Source organism: Scyliorhinus torazame, chromosome 19 (genome assembly GCF_047496885.1).
Source record: "Scyliorhinus torazame isolate Kashiwa2021f chromosome 19, sScyTor2.1, whole genome shotgun sequence".
In the NCBI taxonomy this organism is placed as follows: Eukaryota; Metazoa; Chordata; class Chondrichthyes; order Carcharhiniformes; family Scyliorhinidae; genus Scyliorhinus; species Scyliorhinus torazame.
The window spans coordinates 55730518-55752028 of record NC_092725.1 but is presented as its reverse complement, the minus strand read 5'-3'; the positions used below and the strand labels follow the sequence as shown (position 1 = coordinate 55752028).

General features: G+C 49.5%; 1 protein-coding gene across 2 annotated transcripts in view; it reads right to left on the bottom strand.

Moving 5' to 3' along the window:
- The window catches only part of tmtc1 (transmembrane O-mannosyltransferase targeting cadherins 1), a 229031-nt gene that overhangs the window by 34589 nt on the left and 172931 nt on the right, over nt 1-21511 (bottom strand). For both annotated transcript variants that reach the window (XM_072484310.1, XM_072484311.1), the window contains one exon: nt 470-578. In XM_072484310.1, the coding sequence (XP_072340411.1) occupies nt 470-578 (109 nt within the window). The remainder of the gene's footprint in view (nt 1-469; nt 579-21511) is intronic.

Below are 21511 nucleotides of genomic sequence, written 5' to 3'. Positions count from 1 at the left end.
TAAATGCAGTGACTCCCACGATACCACGAGCCTCTAGAAGTTTGAGAGAAGTTTTGCCTTGATACAGTTTTGTACAGAAGGCGATGCTGCTGGACAAAAATGGAGGAGAAGTGCATCAATTTGAAGCGACACAACGGTCCTCCTTCGGTAACATGGGGAGTGTGTGGTGGGAGCAGGGGGAAAGGGGAAGTAAGCAGAGTGTCTCTAGAGTTGCGAAGGTCGAAAGATTCTACACTGATGGTCAATGATTGACACCCAACGTTACCCCAATCTGGCAGGCTCGCTAATTGAAGCCCTGAGCCAGGTAACATTGCTGACGACGAACCAACAAATCTACATCCCAACAGACTGGACAAGCGAGAGGAGACTCATTTGCACATTAGGCTGGTAGCCAGGCTGGTTGCATTTCGTAATAAATCATCAACCAACGTATTAATGGTCTCACTGCTTCAACTGCACCATGACCCACCTGTTCAGCCAGCAGAGCTGCAAGGCTGGAGTAGGCATCTGCAAACTGGGGACCAAACCTCACCGAATCACGCAGTAACTGTTCGGCCTCGGCCAGTTTCTTCTGGGATCTGCAAGATAGGAAATGCACCAGGCTTCATCAGTGTCAGTCGGGCCTATTTGTCCCTTTGACAAGTGGTGCGAGCACCAGTCCGGGTTAATGCCGGACCACCACTCGGTTTCATGCAGGTACCGTGCTCCCAGGCGCAAAACTACTTACATGCCCATAGTGCCCTTCTTATATTATAGAGTCGCAATTCAAACCTAAAGTCATGAGTATTAAGAGAATGTATAGGAAATAGAGAGAAGGAGAGATTGCGGAGAAGGGCTAGAGGGGACGAGGGATGGAGGAGGAGGAGGATAAACATTAATCACCTTGATTCCCACAAACAAACCCTCTTTTAAGTATTGACCTAGAAGTCATGGCTCTTGGTCTTTTATCATGAATGGGGAATGTTTAAGCCCTAAAAGTTACCGTAAGTTTGATATTTCCCTTTCATAGAATTCCTGCAGTGGAGGAGGCCATTTGGCCCATCGAGTCTGCACCGATTCTCTGAAAAAGTACCCCTTCCCCTACGCCCACTCCCCCGCCCTATCCCTGTAACCTAATCTGTGCTTCCCTAGACGTTAAGGGACAATTTTAGCATGGTCAATACACCTAACCTGCACATCTTTGGACTGTGGGAGGAAACCGGAGCACCCGGTGGAAACCCACGCAGACACGGGGAGAACGTGCAAACTCCACACAGTCACCCAAGAACAGAATTGAACCCGGGTCCCTGGCACTGTGAGGCGGCAGTGCTAACCACTGTGCCACCCATTTGTTACTGTTTAATTACTGATATATTTACTGTTGATTTGGCAACCATAACAGCGATCGATAGAGGTGCCCCACTTACGCTAAAGCTGTACCGTAGGTCATTTCAGCTGAATTGGAGTTTGTTTAAGGAGGGGGCGGCTAGGATCACTAGGGAGAGGACTGTCCAGTAAGATCATCATCGTTAATAACAAACTGTTAGTCCACACACCTCCTTCAGCTGAAATGTCACTGTCAGTTAATCACCTCAACCAGCCCAATAAATGAAATTAACAATAATGATACTGACATTGATCCACCCTGCAGCTCCAGTCAATTTCAGAGAACAGTCATTATTCTTCTCATGCATTATAGACTCAGCGAAGAAATTGTTTCAGAATCTCCGAGCACTTCCCTTTAAAATCTCAACCGGCAATTTGAGCAAAGGCTTCGATCTATCATTTAAACACTTGAAGAAATAGCACCTTGTTATTTTGACTCTTAGATTTAGCAGCAATGATTCCTGGGAGAGTCATCCACACAGTGCAGGCCCGCTTGCTCAGTCAGCAGCTACGTTCTTCTTCTTCTTCTTCTTGGGTTCTTTGGCAAAGGCTAGTCAACAGCGCCGTCACGTCCATCATGTGTAGGGGGCAAAGGTCAGATCCCAAATCCACCCCACTGGAATGGAGAACGAACCCTGTGCTGTTGGCACCACGCCGGCCTAACGGTGGGCAGCACGGTAGCACAGTGATTATCACGATGACTTCACAGCGCCAGGGTCCCAGGTTTGATTCCCGGCTTGGGTCACTCTCGGTGCGGAGTCTGCACGTTGTCCCTGTGTCTGCGTGGGTTTCCTCCGGGTGCTCCTGTAGCCATGTAAAATGGCTGCGTTCCGATTAATCTGGCCAAAACCCAGTTTGAAATAGCTAACCCGAAAGACTGCTGGGAAAAGCAGCCAAGAAGACACAAGCAGGCAGCTGCAGACAGGTTTGCATATTCAGCTCTGGGAACGTAGCCCAGATCGATACTCAGGGCTATCAACAGCCCTTCAACCCAGGTATCCGCAGTTTCATTCAGGACTGTTTACACCTAATCAACTCAGACATCCACAGTTAAATCGGCTATCCCCGGGAACAATTGCAACATATTAGCAATTGAATACCGGGCCAGACCTGTCGGCGCCTGCAGTGGCCGAAACAAAGACAGGTGAGCGACCACCCCCCCGATCAGGGAATCACCTCACCATTGGACACATCGACCCCAGAGACTGGGGACAGAATCCAATCACTTGGGACTCAGGGTCAAGGGCCGCCCCGGGAGGCGGGGAGCCCCTGGGCCCTATAAAAGTAAAGGTCCAAGTTCAGATCTCTCTCTCTCTCATCTTCGCCTGCTCGAGACCTTCGCAAGACCAGCCACCGGTAGCAGTAAGTTTGAATCCAATGATCACTATCCGGTAGAGACAACTAGCCACCGACCTGTAGCAGCCTTTTGAATCCCGCGGGCCAGATTTGATTGGACAAGCCATTCGTTTCCCTGACCTGGTGGGCTCTTCCTAAGTTAAGTATTGGCCAGTAGTGATAGGTTTGTTATATAGAAAGTAGGATTAGGGTATTAATATTGCTTGTTGTATATAATAAATGACCGTTGTTTTAATCCTTACTAAGCGGTGTGCTGTGTTATTAATCATAACCTAAACTTGAACCACGTGGCGGTATCATAAAGATACCTGGCGACTCATGAGCAAAGGTGACCGAAACAGAGCAAATAGACTAAAGCTAGAAAGAGCAACACTCCGGTTTCCTCTCACAAGTCCTGAAAGACGTGTTGTTAAGTGAATTGGACATTCTGTATTCTCCCTCAGTGTACCCGAACAGGCGCTGGAATGTGGTGACTAGGGGCTTTTCACAGTAACTTCATTGCAGTGTTAATGTAAGCCTACTTGTGGCAATAAAGATCATTATTGTAACGGCTTATTGGCCCTGGCAAGGAGGCTTGAGTCACTGTGGCAACAGACACTTTGACGTGCATGTTGTTGCCACAGCTTTCGGTAGTGATGGTAGAGGCTCCAACTTTCTATTCATTATAGGCTGACCAGTAATCTCGCCCACTCTTCCCACCTGCCATTGGTGTGTGGGAAGGATTTTGCAGATTGATACTCAACTTGTTTCGGCTGCCTGACAAACCAACCTTCCTTAACCATTAGGTCCTGGAGTGGGATTTGAACCCAGAGCTTCAGACTCAAGACTACGCCAGAAGACCCCCTCCACAACAGCCATTATAACACAAAAATGTTCTTTTTGGAAATACACATTATTCAGCACATCAAAAAGCCCCATGGTAAGGGGCACATTCTCCAGGTGTCTGCGTGGGTCTCACCCCCCCACAACCCAAAGATGTGCAGGGTAGGCGGATTGACTAATTGCCCCTTAATTGGAAACATTTAAAAAATGCCCCATAGCCTCACTCATCTGGTCATTAATTAAATGCAGATTTCACAACTTCAATTTATCAGCCTTTGACCGAAAACCAATTTTAACTCCTCGCTATTACACGTGTATGGTTAAGCGTAACTATCTTGATCCATCACATAGTTTTGCTGCATATGCAGCTTCATTTCCATGGTCACTCACCAGCACGTTTTAACCCTTACTCCTGGCCTGAGCAGATCGCTTCTACTTCCTTTTCTCTCCCGTTGACAATGTTCATTTTACCCTTCCCTATCACCAGGCCTCTTTTCATTTACTACCCTCGGGTAATCAAGCCACATAATCCCTTACTCTTCATTGGTTATCATCATTCCTGTTCTCACTCTGCTGTCCCAGGCTTAGGTTCCTCTTGAATAATCGTTCCCTGGCTGTCTCGACATCTTCTCAAAGTCCCGAGGAGGCACGCGTCACTGCCTCCCAAAGAGCACCCAACCTAACTGCCCCCTGCCATTCCCTCCGTTTCTTCCTAGGCTCGCCTTGGCCATCTCATTCCCTTCTCCTTCTAATCATTTCCAGCCCTGACCCTGTAGGCGCAGCCAGTACATCGGCCATCATTTCCAGAAGTCGCATCTTCCTCCAAAATGTACATTCATCTGTCATCGGTCAGTTTGTGGACATTGAGACCGTGGCCTTGACAGAAATGTGGTGGACAGGTGATGGCAGCTTTCCCCTGAATCAAGCTTCCTCGCCTGGCTATGTCTTCCACCATTTGCCCCACTTAAACCCCTCTGGTGGTGATATGGCCCTCATCTCGAAGTCACACCTTGCCCGTGACTCCAGCAATTCCTCCCCCTTTGGGCGCCCACCTCATCTGGTGTGCGGTGCTTTATTCTATCCACTTCAGAAGCCAAGGTCACAAATGGAAAGAGGCGGCTGGATCTTCCCCCCCCCCCTCCGCGTCAGGAACTGCAATCCCGAACCCATCACCTCCTCCCACTCCCACGGAATTTCCATCTCGGAGGAGTTAACGTTTCAGCAGTGCTGTTCTGATGGAAGGTCACAGGCCTGAAATGTTAACTCTCTCTCCACCGACGCTGCCAGGCCTGCTGAGTATTTCCAGCACTTTCTGATTTTCGCTCAGACTTCCAGCATTCGCTGTATTTTGCTTTCCGCTCTCAAGTTGTCCTGAGTCGCGGCAAATCATCAGTGTTTCCCTCCCCAGGTTGCACCACCAGCTCGAGGAGAAATAGGGAATTTTCCTTTGCGCTGTCAGCAGCTGGAACAGCATCATTAAGCAGCTAATATTGAAACACTCCCAGCCAGACATATATTTCGACATTTTATTTCTCAGTCTTTCTCAGGTTGCTGGCGTGGCTCAACACTAAATGCCCTGAGGTAGTGGATCACCCTTTTTTAACCACTGCCGCCTTTATTGTTATTCTTTGCAAACAGTTAGAGAGGCTCACAAGGCATCGATAGACAGCAGTTCAGATTCAATCAGGTTGTGTGGCACCGGCTTCTTCCCCACAGCTACAAGACTCCTCAACGACTCCCCCTCGGACTGATCTGTTCCCTGTAAGAACACTATTCACAACGCCCTACGCGGCTCTTGTTTGGCCTTGTTCCGCACTATAACCAATCACTATTTGTTGATGCACCACTGTTGATGTACTCTGTCGTTATTCTTTGTCTACTATGTACGTACTGTGTATGGTCCCTCGGCCGCAAAAAAATACTTTTCACTGTACTTCGGTAGATGTGACAATAAATATCAATCAATCAATCGGACGTCACATACAGGTCAAACCTGGTAAAGACACCAGGGATTTCCTTCCTAAAGGACCAGTCGGGTTTTTACACCAATCTGGCCACCAGAAGATGAATAATTTTTTTAACTCGGTAACAGCTTTAATATCTGCAGATACTGCAATGCCTGCTCTCCTGCTCAACGCTCCAGGCTAAAACTGGAACTCTAATTCAGCTCCGTGCTGATTAATTTCTGCCGAAAGGGATAGGTTTTATTTTCTCGGGGGGAGGGGGGGGGGGGGGGGAAAGAGGGTTGGCAAGCTGTACACTCAACTCAACCACATCTCATGTAAAGGAGCCAGGCTTGCACCTGCAGACTCTGACTCGACAATTGGACCCATTCCCACCTCGGCTCAGAGTCCCACAGATGTGCAAAACTGACATAAAGTTGGAGGGAAGGGTTGCACAACTCATGCCTGTAGCACTCATTACACCTTACTCAGGAAGAAAACCGAAAATCCTGCAACCGCGCTGAAGGTATCTGAAAGGTGGGAGATAAACACACCGGGTCGGACATTGTGGCAGAATAGGTTGGCATCGCCAATATTTTCTACTTCCATTTAAAACATACAGAGTGCCTGACCCACACTGCCCCACCCACTGTGGCACAGTTGTTAATACCGCTGTCTCACAGCGGCAGGGACCCAGGTTCAATTCATAGAATTTACAGTGCAGAAGGGGGCCATTCGGCCCATCGAGTCTGCACCGGCTCTTGCAAAGAGCACCCTACCCAAGGTCCACACCTCCACCATATCCCCATAACCCAGTAACCCCACCCAACTCTAAGGGCAATTTTGGACACTAAGGGCAATTTAGCATGGCCAATCCACCTAACCTGCACATCTTTGGACTGTGGGAGGAAACCGGAGCACCCGGAGGAAACCCACGCACACACGGGGAGGACGTGCAGACTCCGCACAGACAGTGACCCAAGCCGGGAATCGAACCTGGGACCCTGCAGCTGTGAAGCAATTGTGCTAACCACAATGCTACCGTGCTGCCCTAATTCCCGCCTTGGATGACTGTCTGTGTGGAGTCTGCATGGGTTTCCTCTGGATGCTCCGGTTTCCTCCCACAGTCCAAAGGTTAGGTGGATTGACCATGTTAAATTGCCCCTTAGTGTCCAAATAGGGTTACGGGGCTAGGGTGGGGGTGTGCATCTAGGTAGGCTGATCTTTCTGAGGGCCAGTGCAAACCTGATGGGCCAAATGGCCTGCTTCTGCACTGTAGGGATTTTATGTTCTCTGGTAACTCAAATGAAAAGAGAATGAAAGTCGCCATAGTCCCTGAGTCCTCTGTTGAGAGAGAGCTGACTGGTGGTAATTTAACCTGAGGGTCACCACGTTTCAGACGAGGGGCAAGGTTCAGAAGGCAGGGCCTTCATAAATAACCTCAGCTCGTATGGGAATTGAACCCACGCTGTTGGCGTCTCTTCGCATCATAAACCAGCTGTCCAACCAACTGAGCTAACCAATCCCTGCCACCCATTCAAAACTCTCACATGACCCTATACATTCACAGCATGAGTACACTGGAGATGTACCACGAGTGATGCCTTCACCATATCTACCAAATCCATTGGCAAGAAAGACCATCCAACACAAGTGTCCTCTCCCAAGCGAACATGACCAGCATCAAGGCGCTAATCACTCAAAACCGGCTGCGCTGGACACGACATGTCATCAGCGTGCCTGGCACCGGAGCCCTGAAAGAACCGTTCTACTCGGAACTCGGTCACGCCTTGTGACTCCAGCAAACACTTCGGAGATGTCCTCAAAACATCCCTGAAGGGACTTCTGGTTGCGGCTATGCCTAGGTAGGTCGCACTTTTGGCAGCTCACGCTGGGAACGGACTTTTGGGATCTTCAGAGGGGCCCCAACGGCAATTGTTCGACGGCTTCCAGTGTGGGAAGGTGACAGCAGGGTTCCCCCGACAGTATATGGATTGCACCAGGAGTGGAGCGGTTAAATAAAGTGATCCTGGTGCAGCGGACAGTGCAAGGGAGGAAAAGCAAGATGGCGGCGGGTGGAGACCAAGCAGCGTGGGCGCAGTGGTCACAGGAGCAGCAGGGGTTTCTTAAACGCTGCTTTGAGGAGCTGAGGACAGAAATGCTGCCGCCAATGAAGGCGGCGATTGAGAAGCTTGTGGAGACCCAGAAGGCCCAAGGGGCGGCGATCCGGGAGGTGCGGCAAAAGGCCTCGGAGAACGAGGATGAGATCTTGGGCCTAGCGGTGAAGGTGGAGGCGCACGAGGCGCTGCACAAGAGGTGGGCGGAAAAATTTGAGGACCTGGAGAATAGGTCGAGGAGGAAGAATCTTCGGATTCTGGGTCTCCCTGAAGGAGTGGAGGGGCCCGACGCCGAGGCATACATGAGCACGATGCTCAATTCGCTGATGGGCGTGGGAGCTTTCCCGAGGCCCCTGGAGCTGGATGGGGCTCATCAGGTCCTGGCAAGGAGACCCAAAGCCAACGAGCCGCCAAGGCCTGTAGTGGTGAGGTTCCACCGCTTTATGGACAGAGAGTGTGTCCTGAGATGGGCCAAAAAAGAGCGGAGCAGCAGGTGGGAGAACACGGAGATCCGAATTTATCAGGACTGGAGTGCGGAGGTGGCTAAGAAGAGGGCTGGTTTTAACCGGGCTAAGGCGGTTCTCCATCGGAAGGGGGTGAAGTTCGGGATGCTGCAACCAGCGCGATTGTGGGTCACGTTCCAAGATCGGCACCACTATTTTGAAATGCCCGATGAGGCATGGAACTTTATCCAGACTGAAAAGTTGGACTCAAATTAAGGGTTTGTCGCGGGGAGGTTTACTGTGTTTACCGCGTTTGGGGAATGTTCTTTTTGTTTGAGTGCTGGGTGGGGATGGGTGAATGGATTTGATGTGGGGGCTGTGAGAGAGTGTGGGCATCGGTGTTGGGGGGCAGGGCCCCGCGGAGAAAGAGGGGGGGTGGAGGCCCGGGGTTGGGGAGTTGGGGTAAGGCCGCACAAAGGAGCTGCGCCAGAGGGGGCGGGGCCGGCTCAGGAAAGCGCCGGCTTTTTTCCCCGTGTTAGGTAAGGATGGGGGCGGGGCTGGAGATGAGCGCACACTGACTGCCAAGGGGTGGGGGGATTCTCACACTGGGGGGGTCGCGGAATAACGGGAGAGGCCGGGGTCAGCAGACTTGCGGGAGTGTTATGGGGGGAGCAAAATGGCTAGATGAGGATCTAGCGGGGGGGAGGGGTGGGGGGGAACTGGGTTGCTGCTGCATTGGCCAAAAGGGAGCTGGAAGTAGGAGAGGTGGTCGGGGCAGGGGTCGGCCGCCTGGGGGACTGGAGGGCGCGGGAGGCGCGGGCACGTGGCTGGCCTAGAAAAGGAGATGGCTAGGCGGGGGCGGGGGGCGGGGGGGGGGGGGCAGTAGCCCCCTGATCCAGCTGATAACTTGGAATGTGAGGGGCCTGAACGGGCCGGTCAAGAGGGCCCGGGTGTTCGCGCTCTTAAAGGGACTGAAGGCAGACGTGGTTATGCTCCAGGAGACACATCTGAAGGTGGCAGATCAGGTTAGGCTGAGAAAGGGATGGGTAGGGCAGGTCTTTCATTCAGGGCTGGATGCAAAGAACAGAGGGGTTGCAATACTGGTGGGGAAGCGGGTGTCGATCGAGGCACTGAATATGGTAGTGGATAATGGAGGTCGATATGCAGAGGCCCCCGAGGAGGGGCTACTCAGGGAGCGACGGAACCTCCAGACGGAATTCGACCTGTTGACCACGGGGAAAGCAGAGGCATAGTGGAGGAAAGCGCAGGGGGCGACGTATGAGTATGGGGAGAAGGCGAGTAGGATGTGGCACATCAGCTTCGTAAGAGGGAGGCAGCAAGGGAGATTGGTGGAGTCAAGGATAGAGGGGGGAATACGGTGCGGAGTGCGGTGAGAATAAACAAGGTATTTAGGGACTTCCATGGGGATCTGTACAGATCTGAGCCCCCAATGGGGGAGGAGGGAATGCGATGATTCCTGGATCAGCTGAGGTTCCCGAGGGTGGAGGAGGAGGAGGTGGCTGGTTTACGGGCGCTGATTGGGCTGGAAGAGCTGGTTAAAGGATTGGGGAGCATGAAGGCCCCGGGGCCGGATGGGTTTCCGGTTGAATTTTACAGGAAATACGTGGACCTGCTGGGCCCGTTGCTAGTGAGGACTTTTAATAAGGTGAGAGAGGGGGGATCTTGCCCCAGACAATGTCCAGGGCGCTAATTTCTTTGATCTTTAAGCGGGACAAGGATCCATTGCAATGTGGGTCGTATAGACCGATCACGCTCCTCAATGTTGACGCTAAGTTGCTGGCGAAGGTGCTGGCTACGAGAATTGAGGACTGTGTCCCGGGGGTGATTCATGAGGACCAGACGGGATTTGTAAAGGGTAGGCAGCTAAATACAAATGTGCGGAGGCTCCTCAATGTGATTATGATGCCCTCGGTGGAGGGGGAAGCGGAGGTAGTGGCAGCTATGGACGCGGAGAAGGCCTTTGATCGAGTGGAGTGGGAGTATCTTTGGGAAGTGTTGTGGAGGTTTGGGTTCGTGGAGGGGTTCATCAGTTGGGTCAGGCTGCTATATAGAGCCCCGGTGGCAAGTGTGGCTACGAACCGGCGGAGGTCGGAGTACTTTTGGGGGACGAGGCAGGGGTGCCCATATCCCCCTTGTTGTTTGCACTGGCAATTGAGCCACTGGCCATGGCACTGAGGGAGTCCAGGAAATGGAGGGGATTGGTCCAGGGAGGGTGGAGGAACACCGGGTGTCGTTGTATGCCGATGACCTGTTGTTGTATGTTGCGGATCCAGTGGAGGGGATGGCGGAGGTCATGCGGATCCTTAGGGAGTTTGGGGACTTTTCGGGGTATAAACTCAACATAGGGAAGAGTGAGCTCTTTGTGGTGCATTCAGGGGACCAGGGAAGGGGGATAGACGAGCTACCGCTGAAGAGGGCGGAAAGGAGCTTTCGGTACCTAGGGATCCAAGTAGCTAGGAGTTGGGGGGCCCTGCACAAGCTCAATTTGACACGGTTGGTGAAGCAGATGGAGGAGGATTTTAAAAGATGGGATATGCTGCGACTCTCACTAGCAGGTAGGGTGCAGTCGGTCAAAATGACGGTCCTCCCGAGGTTTCTCATTGTGTTCCAGTGCCTTCCCATTTTGATCCCAAGGCCTTTTTCAAACGGGTAAGCAGGAGCATCTTGGGATTTGTGTGGGCGAATAAGACCCCGAGGGTGAAGTGAGTGTTTCTGGAGCATAGCAGGGACAGGGGGGGGCTGGCGCTGCCGAATTTGTGTGGCTATTATTGGGCTGCCAATGTGGCGATGATCTGTAAGTGGGTAATGGAGGGAAAGGGGGTGACGTGGAAGAGGCTAGAGATGGCGTCCTGTGTGGACACGAGCCTGAGGGCGCTGTTGACGGCACCGCTGCCGCTCTCGCCGACAAGGTACACCACGGGTCCGGTGGTGTCGGCGACGCTGAAGATCTGGGGGCAGTGGAGGTGACACAGGGGCGAGGTGGGAGCCTCGGTTTGGTCACCGATTCGGGAGAATCATCGGTTCGTCCCGGGAATGATGGATGGGGGATTTTGGAGCTGGCATCGGGCAGGGATTAGAAGAATGGGGGATGTTTGCGAGCATAGGGGCGCTGGAGGAGAAGTTTGGGCTACCCCCGGGAAACACTTTCAGGTACATGCAAGTGAGGGCGTTTGTGAGGCGGTAGGTAAGGGAATTCCCGCTGCTTCCGGCACGTGGGATTCAGGACAGGGTGATTTCGGGTGTATGGGTTGGAGAAGGCAAGGTTTCGGTGATTTACCAGGAGCTGAAGGAAGAGGAGGCGGCCTCGGTGGAGGAGTTAAAGGGCAAGTGGGAGGAGGAGCTTGGGGAGGAGATAGATGAGGGTCTGTGGGCAGATGCCCTGAGTAGGGTTAATTCTTCCTCCTCTTGCGCCAGGCTCAGCCTAATACAGTTCAAAGTTACTCACAGAGCGCATATGACAGGGGCGAGGTTGAGTAGGTTCTTTGGGGTGGAGGACAGATGTGGGAGGTGCTCGGGGAGCCCGGCAAATCACGTCCATATGTTCTGGTCGTGCCTGGCACTGGATGGGTTTTGGAGGGGTTTTGCGAGGACTATGTCCAAGGTGGTGAACGCCCGGGTCAAGCCGAGCTGGGGGTTGGCATTATTTGGGGTATCGGACGAGCCGGGAGTGCAGGAGGCGAAAGAGGCCGGTATTCTGGCCTTTGCGTCCCTGGTAGCCCGGCGGAGCATTTTGCTGTTATGGAAAGATGTGAAGCCCCCGAGTGTGGAAGCTTGGATCAATGACATGGCAGGGTTCATCAAGCTGGAGAGGATAAAGTTTGCCTTGCGAGGGTCTGTGCAAGGGTTCTACAGGTGGTGGCAACCGTTCCTAGACTATCTCGCGGAGCGTTGGGGGAGGTCAGCAGCATCAGCAGCCCAGGGGCGGGGGGAGGGGAGGGAGGGGGGGGGGTTCTTTTGGGGTGGCGTTTGGGTGAAGGTGTTTTTTTCCCCTATTTGTGCTTTAAAATGTCATATGGGGGGTTATTGTATATGGGGGAAATCCAATGTATAATTTCTGATTGTTATGTTTTTGCTTCTTTTTTCTTGTTGGGGGGGGGGGGTTGTTGAAAATTTGCTGAAGGGGCCAAACATACCCACTGACTCATGGGAGATCCTGGCTTTTGTGACTGATCAAAATGGAGGAGGCTCGTTCGGGAGGGCATCCAACACATCAACGGCATTGTCGGGATTGTGCAGGGGTGTCGAAGTGAGCACCCAAACCTTCAAACACCCCCTGCCCCATATGCAACAGAGTCCGCAGATCGCACATCATCTTATTATCTGACTTATCAGCCACCTCAGAGACTGTCGAAATGGAGTGGAAAGAAGTGGGGGGACTGCCTCAGGCAGCGACACAGGATTCACAAATAAAGTATTGCCCCTCTCCAATTGCCCCAAATCAGTTTTTTGCGGCATATTTTCTACAGGAGTTGCTTTGAATAATCAGCAAACCTGGCCTCATCGGGGAGACAAAATTCCTGAAATTTGTCTGATCCCTTATGGGCTAAATGTTGAGTTTATTTTGCACCCTGTTCTATCGTAATCCTCTTGACTACCCTCTCCCCCTCCTCTTACGAAGCTCAAGTTGCCAGCACACCAGGAATCTCCTGGCATACATCTGGCAACACTTTTTCTTTTCATTTTCTGTGAATACTTTTGTTTATTAAGAATGAAAATATTGGAGATGGGGGGGGGGGCCTTGGGAACCGGCTATTTCATGTCCAATTGGGAATTATACAAACGCAGCAAAGAAGCCGCCCACTGTAATTGAAAATATGGAAAGTTGTGTCATTTGAAACATGGAAGTCTGGCAATATCTGGTCTGAGAGAAACATGAGAGGATACAGGGCAAGATCCCACAAAGGGTTAACAGCAGCTGCAAAGAGCAGGATAATAAAATGCAGATTCTTTCTCCCAAGCTGGCTTAGCAAACACACAGGATTTTTGTATGAAGCTAAAAACAATGGCTCACACCTTCATTGAAATTAACTATTTAAGTGAACATCTGGAAAAGCATGGATGAGGGTTTCAGTTGAGCTAGGTGATAAATGTAAACCTTTCAAGTTATAACCAAGTGAACTTTTAGCAGACAGCTAAAAGCAATGCTTCACACCTTCATTGAAATTAACTATCTTGGTAAGCAGCTGGAAAGGAAAGGATGAGGTTCAGTTGAATTTGGTGACAATTCTAGGTGTGAAATTTTGCTAATACCAGGTAAATTAAAGAAAACTGGAGACTATCAGTCTACGAGAAACATAATTTAAAGCTATAATCAAAGTCAAAATTATGAGCTGAGGACACAATTGGAAAATAAAACTATAGAAATGACAGGAACCAAAATTCACACCTCTCTTGAAATCAAAGCATTTTTGAATATCACCAAGGAACTTTGAACATCACAAAGGAAACAATGTAATCAGAGACCTGAGAGCTGAGGTCATGTCAAAATGAATACTTAGTTGTATTAGAATGTTTAGATCAAAGATACTTTTTATAATCCAAGTGAAATAGAAGTTACTTTACAATAAAGTCATAAAAACTTAATAACTGTTAGAAAGAGAATATCAACCCAGAGACCAGAGCAGGAACTACCAGAACTCAGAGAGAGAGAGAGAGAGAAGCAGAGAAAGAACAAGAGAAGCAAGCAGAGTCAGCATACAGTCAACTCGGTCATGGGAAAGATAAGACATAGCAGCCGAGCTAAAACAGCTAATACATCTAAGGAAGACTAGAATTTAAAGAGGCAGAGTCAGCTCACAGACAGCCAGCAGAGCGAGCTCTCACAGCTCGGTACATGGGAAAGATAGGACATAGCAACTGAGCTCACCAACAAATACATCTAAAGAAGACCAGATTTTATAAAGAAGATTGATTGTCAAGGTGGGCCTGAAGGTCCCTTCAACCAACCAGAAGATCCAGAATCAAGATCTTTTTACTTTTCTGTAAAGACAGTAATTGCAGTTTTTAGAAGAAAAAAATATAATAATAAAATAACTTAAAAGTTTTAACCTGAAATAGTGGTTATTCCAAAGTCAACTTTACTTACTTAGCAATGTGGAACCCAGGATTGATGCTACTAAGTGGTAAGTAGATGAAATCATCGGTGAAGGTGTGGGTTATACCGGGGGATAACTTGAAAATATAGTTTGACCTGAATAGCACCCACTGAAGGCTATATCGGAGTCAGGGAGTGAGAATCCCTGTTCACCATTTAGAATGTCGGCCCTTTTTGGTAAAGGGGGCCTTCTAAGAATAGTGGTGAGTTTTCAACAACACCACCTCACAATTAGCACAGGAGGTTAGTGACCTCCGAGGACGGATGTGTTGGTAACCATTGATGAGGGGGGGGGGGGGCGGTTTAGGTGTTGTCTGGACCGTTGGCTCCTGATGAAGAGTGACATCAACAGCGCGGGTTCAATTCCCGTACCGGCTGAGGCTAATCATGAAGGCCTCGCCTTCGCAATCATGCCCCTCGCCTGAGGCGTGGTGACTCTCAGGTTGAATCACCACCAGTCAGCTCTTCTCCCCCTCAAAGGGGAAAGCAACCGATGGTTATCTGGGACATAGCGATTTTACTTACTGCCTATATTTAGAACAATTGTGTACACTGTCTTGCTGCCATCTCCTCTGGTACAGTAATAGTTTGCAACACATCTGCTTTTCACAAGTTCGTCCTTCCTCAGGCAAAGCTTGCCACAAATGTTTTGTGTCTCCCAGCAACCAATTGACCTGGCCAGTTGTGTGCTTGAGCTGATGACAAACTGTGCAAACTTAAAGCAATCAAGACTGTACTGCAGGCTTAAGGATGAGCTTTTAGGGATGTCATATTTTTACAGCAAGAAAGCAATGAGACCCGACAGATGGATGGTAGAGTCGATCTATCATGATGGGTTTTTTTGTTGCTTGAGGAGGCGAGGGATGTTAGTACTCGGGATTGAAACAATTTTCCATTTTAGTACCGCAGTGTCATCATCAATCGCTCTTAGGCCTGATATCATGGCCAACCAAAGGGATAAGCTCCCACTATCTAAGCCCCCAATGGGTGCCTTAACTCTGGTGTATCACCCCTCCATTTTTTTCTATCCTGAGGCCTATCATATTTTCCAATTTAGGGACATGCCAACATGCTTGGTTGGCAAAGGGGAGCAGGTGTTTCCACTGCTTCAGTTTCATTTGGTGTGTGGCAACATATTTATCTAGTGCCATGAAGGTACAGAACACTGTCCCCAAAGGAGGGTTTCCGTGTACGATACTGCGAAGTAAGGTTGGAATTACTGACGTTATAAAGGTGGGCATTGTGTTGGAGCGGAGATGTGACCCGAAGTTCAGCTTGGGGGTGGATTAGGATGCAGAGAGTGTGAACCAACTGCAAGAACCTGAAACAAAGGTTGGGTTCGGGAGGAAACCAATTTAAGGGCGTGGAGTTTGTGGTTAGGGCTTCAGTCTTTTCAAAATTGAGCTGGAAGTAAAAGGCTTTGGTTGGTCAACCGGTCATACTGCATAGGGCCACTTGGCAGCTATGAGAGGTGGTGGAGCGGGAGAGCTGGGGATCATGTGCAATTATGTTTGTCAAAGGAAATGTCACCGCATAGCAGCATGTGAATGAGGAAAAGGAGGAAGGGCCAAGGATGGATGGTTGGGGGAACTCTTGTCATTACATTGTGAATCATAGAATGTATAGTGCAGAAGGAGACCATTTGGCCCATAGAGTCTGCACCGGCCCTTGGAAAGAGCACCCCACTAAAGCCCACACATCCCTATCTCCGTAACCCAGTAAACCTAAACGTTTTGGACACGAAGGGCAATTTATTATGGCCAATTCACCTAACCTACACATAGAACATACAGTGCAGAAGGAGGCCATTCGGCCCATTGAGTCTGCATCAACCCACTTAAGCCCTCACTTCCACCCTATCCCTGTAACCCAATTACCCCTCCTAAACTTTTTAGTCACTAAAGGCAATTTATCATGGCCAATCCACCTAACCTGCACATCTTTGGACTGAGAGAGGAAACCGGAGCACCCGGAGGACACCCATGCAGACACGGGGACAATGTGCAGACTCCGCACAGACAGTCACCCAAGCGAAAATCGAACCTGGGACCCTGGAGCTGTGAAGCAACTGTGCTAACCACTGTGCTACCGTGAAGCTGGAAGGTAAACCGTTGTTGGAGGTGCTCTGATTGCAATTAATTAGAGATTATCATAAAAACACTCCCTTCCAGTTGCATCACCTGCTAACCCTGTCCCCCTGCCAAACATCACTGCACATTGTGGGAAACCCAAGCTCAAATATCTGAAGAGAAACGCGATGGTGTGCCAAATTCTCAGCTACAAGTTCTGACGCAACAGCTTCATTCATCTAGTTCCAGCACAGCCTGGTTGATCTAGATTTTAATAAAGCTTGGCCGTATTAACATAAAGCCAGAGTTTAATCCACTGCGCCATCCTGTCTAAATTCTAAAAATTTGTTCATGGGATGTGGGTGCGCTGACTAGTCCAGCATTTGCTGCCCGTCCCTAATCCCACCCGAGAAGGCCGTGGCGAGCTGTCTTCTTGAACCGCCACAGTCCATGCGGCGCAGGTACGCCCATAGCGGATGGGTATCTAACCCTGGTGGAATGGTGTGCCCACAGAATCTCTCTTCCCGACAGGTGTGTAAGATGTGCAGGAGGACCAGCGAACCATGTCCACATGTTCTGGGTGTGTCCAAAACTTCGGGGATATTGGCAGGGGTTTGCAGACGTCATGCCCAGAGTATTGAAACAAGGGTGGCAATGAGTCCAGAGGTGGCGATTTTTGGGGTGTCAGAAGATCCGGGAGTCAAGGAGGAGAAAGAGGCAGATGTTCTGGCCTTTGCCTCCCTGGTGGCCTGGAGACGGATATTATTAGCTTGGAGGGACTTAAAGCCCCCGAAGTCGGAGGCCTGGTAAACTGACATGGCGAGCTTTCTCGGCCTGGAGAAGATTAAGTTCGCCTTGAGAGGGTCGGTGTTAAGGTTCGCCTGGAGGTGGCAACCATTCATTGTCCACATAGGTACCAACAACATAGGTAGGAAAAGGGATAGGGATGTAAGGCAGGAATTCAGGGAGCTAGGGTGGAAACTTAGATCTAAGACAAACAGAGTTATTATCTCTGGGTTGTTACCCGTGCCATGTGCTAACGAAACGAGGAATAGGGAGAGAGAGGAGTTGAACCCGTGGCTACAGGGATGGTGCAGGAGGGAGGGTTTCAGATTTCTGGATAATTGGGGCTCATTCTGGGGTCGGTGGGACCTCTACAAACGGGATGGTCTACACCTGGACCAGAGGGGTACCAATATCCTGGGGGGGAAATTTGCTAATGCTCTTTGGGAGGGTTTAAACTAGTTCAGCAGGGGCTTGGGAACCTGAATTGCAGCTCCAGTATACAGGAGGATGAGAGTAGTGAGGTCATGAGTAAGGCAGGCAGGAAGGTTGTTTAAAGTGTGTCTTTTTCAATGTCAGGAGCATCCGGAATAAGGTGGGTGAACTTGCGGCATGGGTACCTGGGACTTCGATGTTGTGGCCATTTCGGAGACATGGATAGAGCAGGGACAGGAATGGTTGTTGCAGGTGCCGGGGTTTAGATATTTAGATATAGTAAGCGCAGGGAAGGTGGCAAATCATAGATTATCATAGAATTTACAGTGCAGAAGGAGGCCATTCGGCCCATCGAGTCTGCACCGGCTCTTGGAAAGAGCACCCTACCCAAGGTCAACACCGCCAACCTATCCCCATAACCCAGTTACCCCACCCAACACTAAGGGCAATTTTGGACACTAAGGGCAATTTATCATGGCCAATCCACCTAACCTGACGATTCTGGATAGGAGCGAAAGCAACAGGGTAGTTGTTATGAGGGACTTTAACTTCCCAAATATTGACTGGAAACTCTATAGTTCGAGTACTTTAGATGGGTCTGTTTTTGTCCAATGTGTGCAGGAGGGTTTCCTGACACAGTATGTAGATAGGCCAACGAGACGCGAGGCCATATTGGATTTGGTACTGGGTAATGAACCAGGACAGGTGTTAGATTTGGTGGTAGGTGAGCACTTTGGTGATAGTGACCACAATTCGATTACGATTACTTTAGTGATGGAAAGGGATAGGTATATAACGCAGGGCAAGAGTTATATCTGGGGGAAAGGCAATTATGATGCGATGAGGCAAGACTTAGGATGCATCGGATGGAGAGGAAAACTGCAGGGGATGGGCACAATGAAAATGTGGAGCTTGTTCAAGGAACAGCTACTGCACGTCCTTGATAAGTATGTACCTGTCAGGCAGGGAGGAAGTGGTCGAGCAAGGGAACCGTGGTTTACTAAAGCTGTCGAAACACTTGTCAAGAGGAAGAAGAAGGCTTATGTAAAGATGAGACATGAAGGTTCAGTTAGGGCGCTCGAGAGTTACAAGTCAGCTAGGAAGGACCTAAAGAGAGAGCTAACAAGAGTCAGGAGGGGACATGAGAAGTCTTTGGCAGGTAGGATCAAGGATAACCCTAAAGCTTTCTATAGATATGTCAGGAATAAAAGAATGACCAGGGTAAGAGTAGGGCCAGTCAAGGACAGTAGTGGGAAGTTGTGCTTGGAGTCCGAGGAGATAGGAGAGGTGCTAAATGAATATTTTTCGTCAGTATTCACGCAGGGAAAAGACAATGCTGTCGAGGAGAATACTGAGATTCAGGCTACAAGACTAGGAGGGCTTGAGGTTCATAAGGAGGAGGTGTTAGCAATTCTGGAAAGTGTGAAAATAGATAAGTCCCCTGGGCCGGATGGGATTTATCCTAGGATTCTCTGGGAAGCAAGGGAGGATATTGCTGAGCCTTTGGCTTTGATCTTTAAGTCATCTTTGTCTACAGGAATAGTGCCAGAAGACTGGAGGATAGCAAATGTTGTCCCCTTGTTCAAGAAGGGGAGTAGAGACAACCCCGGTAACTATAGACCAGTGAGCCTTACTTCTGTTGTGGGCAAAATCTTGGAAAGGTTTATAAGAGATAGGGTGTATAATCATCTGGAAAGGAATAATTTGATTAGAGATAGTCAACACGGTTTTGTGAAGGGTAGGTCATGCCTCACAAACGTTATTGAGTTCTTTGAGAAGGTGACCAAACAGGTGGATGAGGGTAAAGCAGTTGATGAGGTGTATATGGATTTCAGTAAAGCGTTTGATAAGGTTCCCCACGGTAGGCTACTGCAGAAAATAAGGAAGCATGGGATTCAGGGTGATTTAGCAGTTTGGATCAGAAATTGGCTAGCTGGAAGAAGATAAAGGGTGGTGGTTGATGGGAAATGTTCAGACTGGAGTCCAGTTACTAGTGGTGTACCACAAGGATCTGTTTTGGGGCCACTGCTGTTTGTCATTTTTATAAATGACCTGGAGGAGGGCGTAGAAGGATGGGTGAGTAGATTTGCAGATGACACTAAAGTCGGTGGAGTTGTGGACAGTGCGGACGGATGTTTCAAGTTACAGAGGGACATAGATAAGATGCAGTGCTGGGCTGAGAGGTGGCAAATGGAGTTTAATGCAGAAAAGTGTGAGGTGATTCATTTTGGAAGGAATAACAGGAAGACAGAGTACTGGGCTAATGGTAAGATTCTTGGCAGTGTGGTTGAGCAGAGAGATCTCGGTGTTCATGTACATAGATCCCTGAAAGTTGCCACCCAGGTTGAGAGGGTTGTTAAGGCGTACGGTGTGTTAGCTTTTAATGCTAGAGGGATTGGGTTTCGGAGCCATGAGGTCATGTTGCAGCTGTACAAAACTCTGGTGTGGCTGCATTTGGAGTATTGCGTGCAATTCTGGTCGCCGCATTATAGGAAGGATGTGGAAGCATTGGAAAGGGTGCAGAGGAGATTTACCAGAATGTTGCCTGGTATGGAGGGAAGATCTTATGAGGAAAGGCTGAGGGACTTGAGGCTGTTTTCGTTAGAGAGAAGAAGGTTAAGAGGTGACTTAATTGAGGCATACAAGATGATCAGAGGATTGGATAGGGTGGACAGTGAGAGCCTTCTTCCTCGGATGGTGATGTCCAGCACGAGGGGACATAGCTTTAAATTGAGGGGAGATAGATATAGGACAGATGTCAGAGGTAGGTTCTTTACTCAGAGAGTAGTAAGGGTATGGAATGCCCTGCCTGCAACATTAGTGGACTCGCCAACACGAAGGGCATTCAAACGGTCATTGGATAGACATATGGACGATAAGGGAATAGTGTAGATGGGCTTTAGAGTGGTTTCACAGGTCGGCGCAGCATCGAGGGCCGAAGGGCCTGTACTGCACTGTTATGTTCTATGTTTGCGGAGAATTAATCGTCAGCAGGCGGGGGGGGGGGGGGGGGGGGGCTAGGGTAGTGTAGAACAGGGGGTTAAATAGACGGGTCTTGGAGGGACGGGTGTCGGTGTTTTGCATTACGTTTATTGTTCTTTGTACACTGTTTTTATACTGTTGTTATTTGTAATGCCAAAAAATACCTCATTAAAATTGTTTGATAAAAAATAAAGAACATCTCTTCCTGCCTGACATTGGCAAAAATATACAAAGTTTATTATTCAGCTGGGCAAACACATTAAATTCACCGCGGATGAGACTCTGACTGAAATAGTACCAGAACAATGGGCCCACGAGACCCTCACAGACAGCCCTCCACTATCATACATTCAATTCCACACTGTGCCTGTTACATCGGACTTCAACACAAACAAAGCAGCTTCAAAACATCAGCCTCCCGAGAACCAGTGAATGCGGACATCCAGCCTGCAGGTCTGCCACAGCACCTGCATTCAGGGGAGGGGGTGAAGGGGTGGGGAGTGATGTGGCGTGGGTGGGGGCAATGTATTCCACTTTTCCAACTCAGCATCATCAGCTTGGAGCAAAGATTTTGATACACTGCAATGGATGCTGGGATGAGCCTGCCTCCATAGCTGTCTGCAGTGCAGAAAAGCAAGAGAAAATGTTTCCCCTCCATCGGTGAAAAACCATGTCCGACAGTAATAGATTGGTCTTTCTTTTCAACGACCTAGGGGCCTGAATATTTCTGAGTGACCAGTTTGGACACACTGCTAAACGTGTGTCCGAACCGGCATTCTGCTCTGCTGTCATGTAGATCATCACTCGAGGGGCCCCTGTTACCCTGCTGCTTGTCAATGACTGACCATGCCGATTGTCAAGGTGGTAGTTCTCGATTCCCGAGCTATTTTCACATGGATTTATTGTGCTGACTGGATTTCTCCCTACTTTACACAGATATTGCTCACATCTGACAATTAAAAAAAGATTTTGCATTTATATAATGCTTTTCACAACCTCAAGTTGTCCCAAAGCGCTTGACAGCCGATTAATTGTGGCTTTTGAAGTGGTCAGTGTTTTAATGTAGGAAGCACAGCAGCCA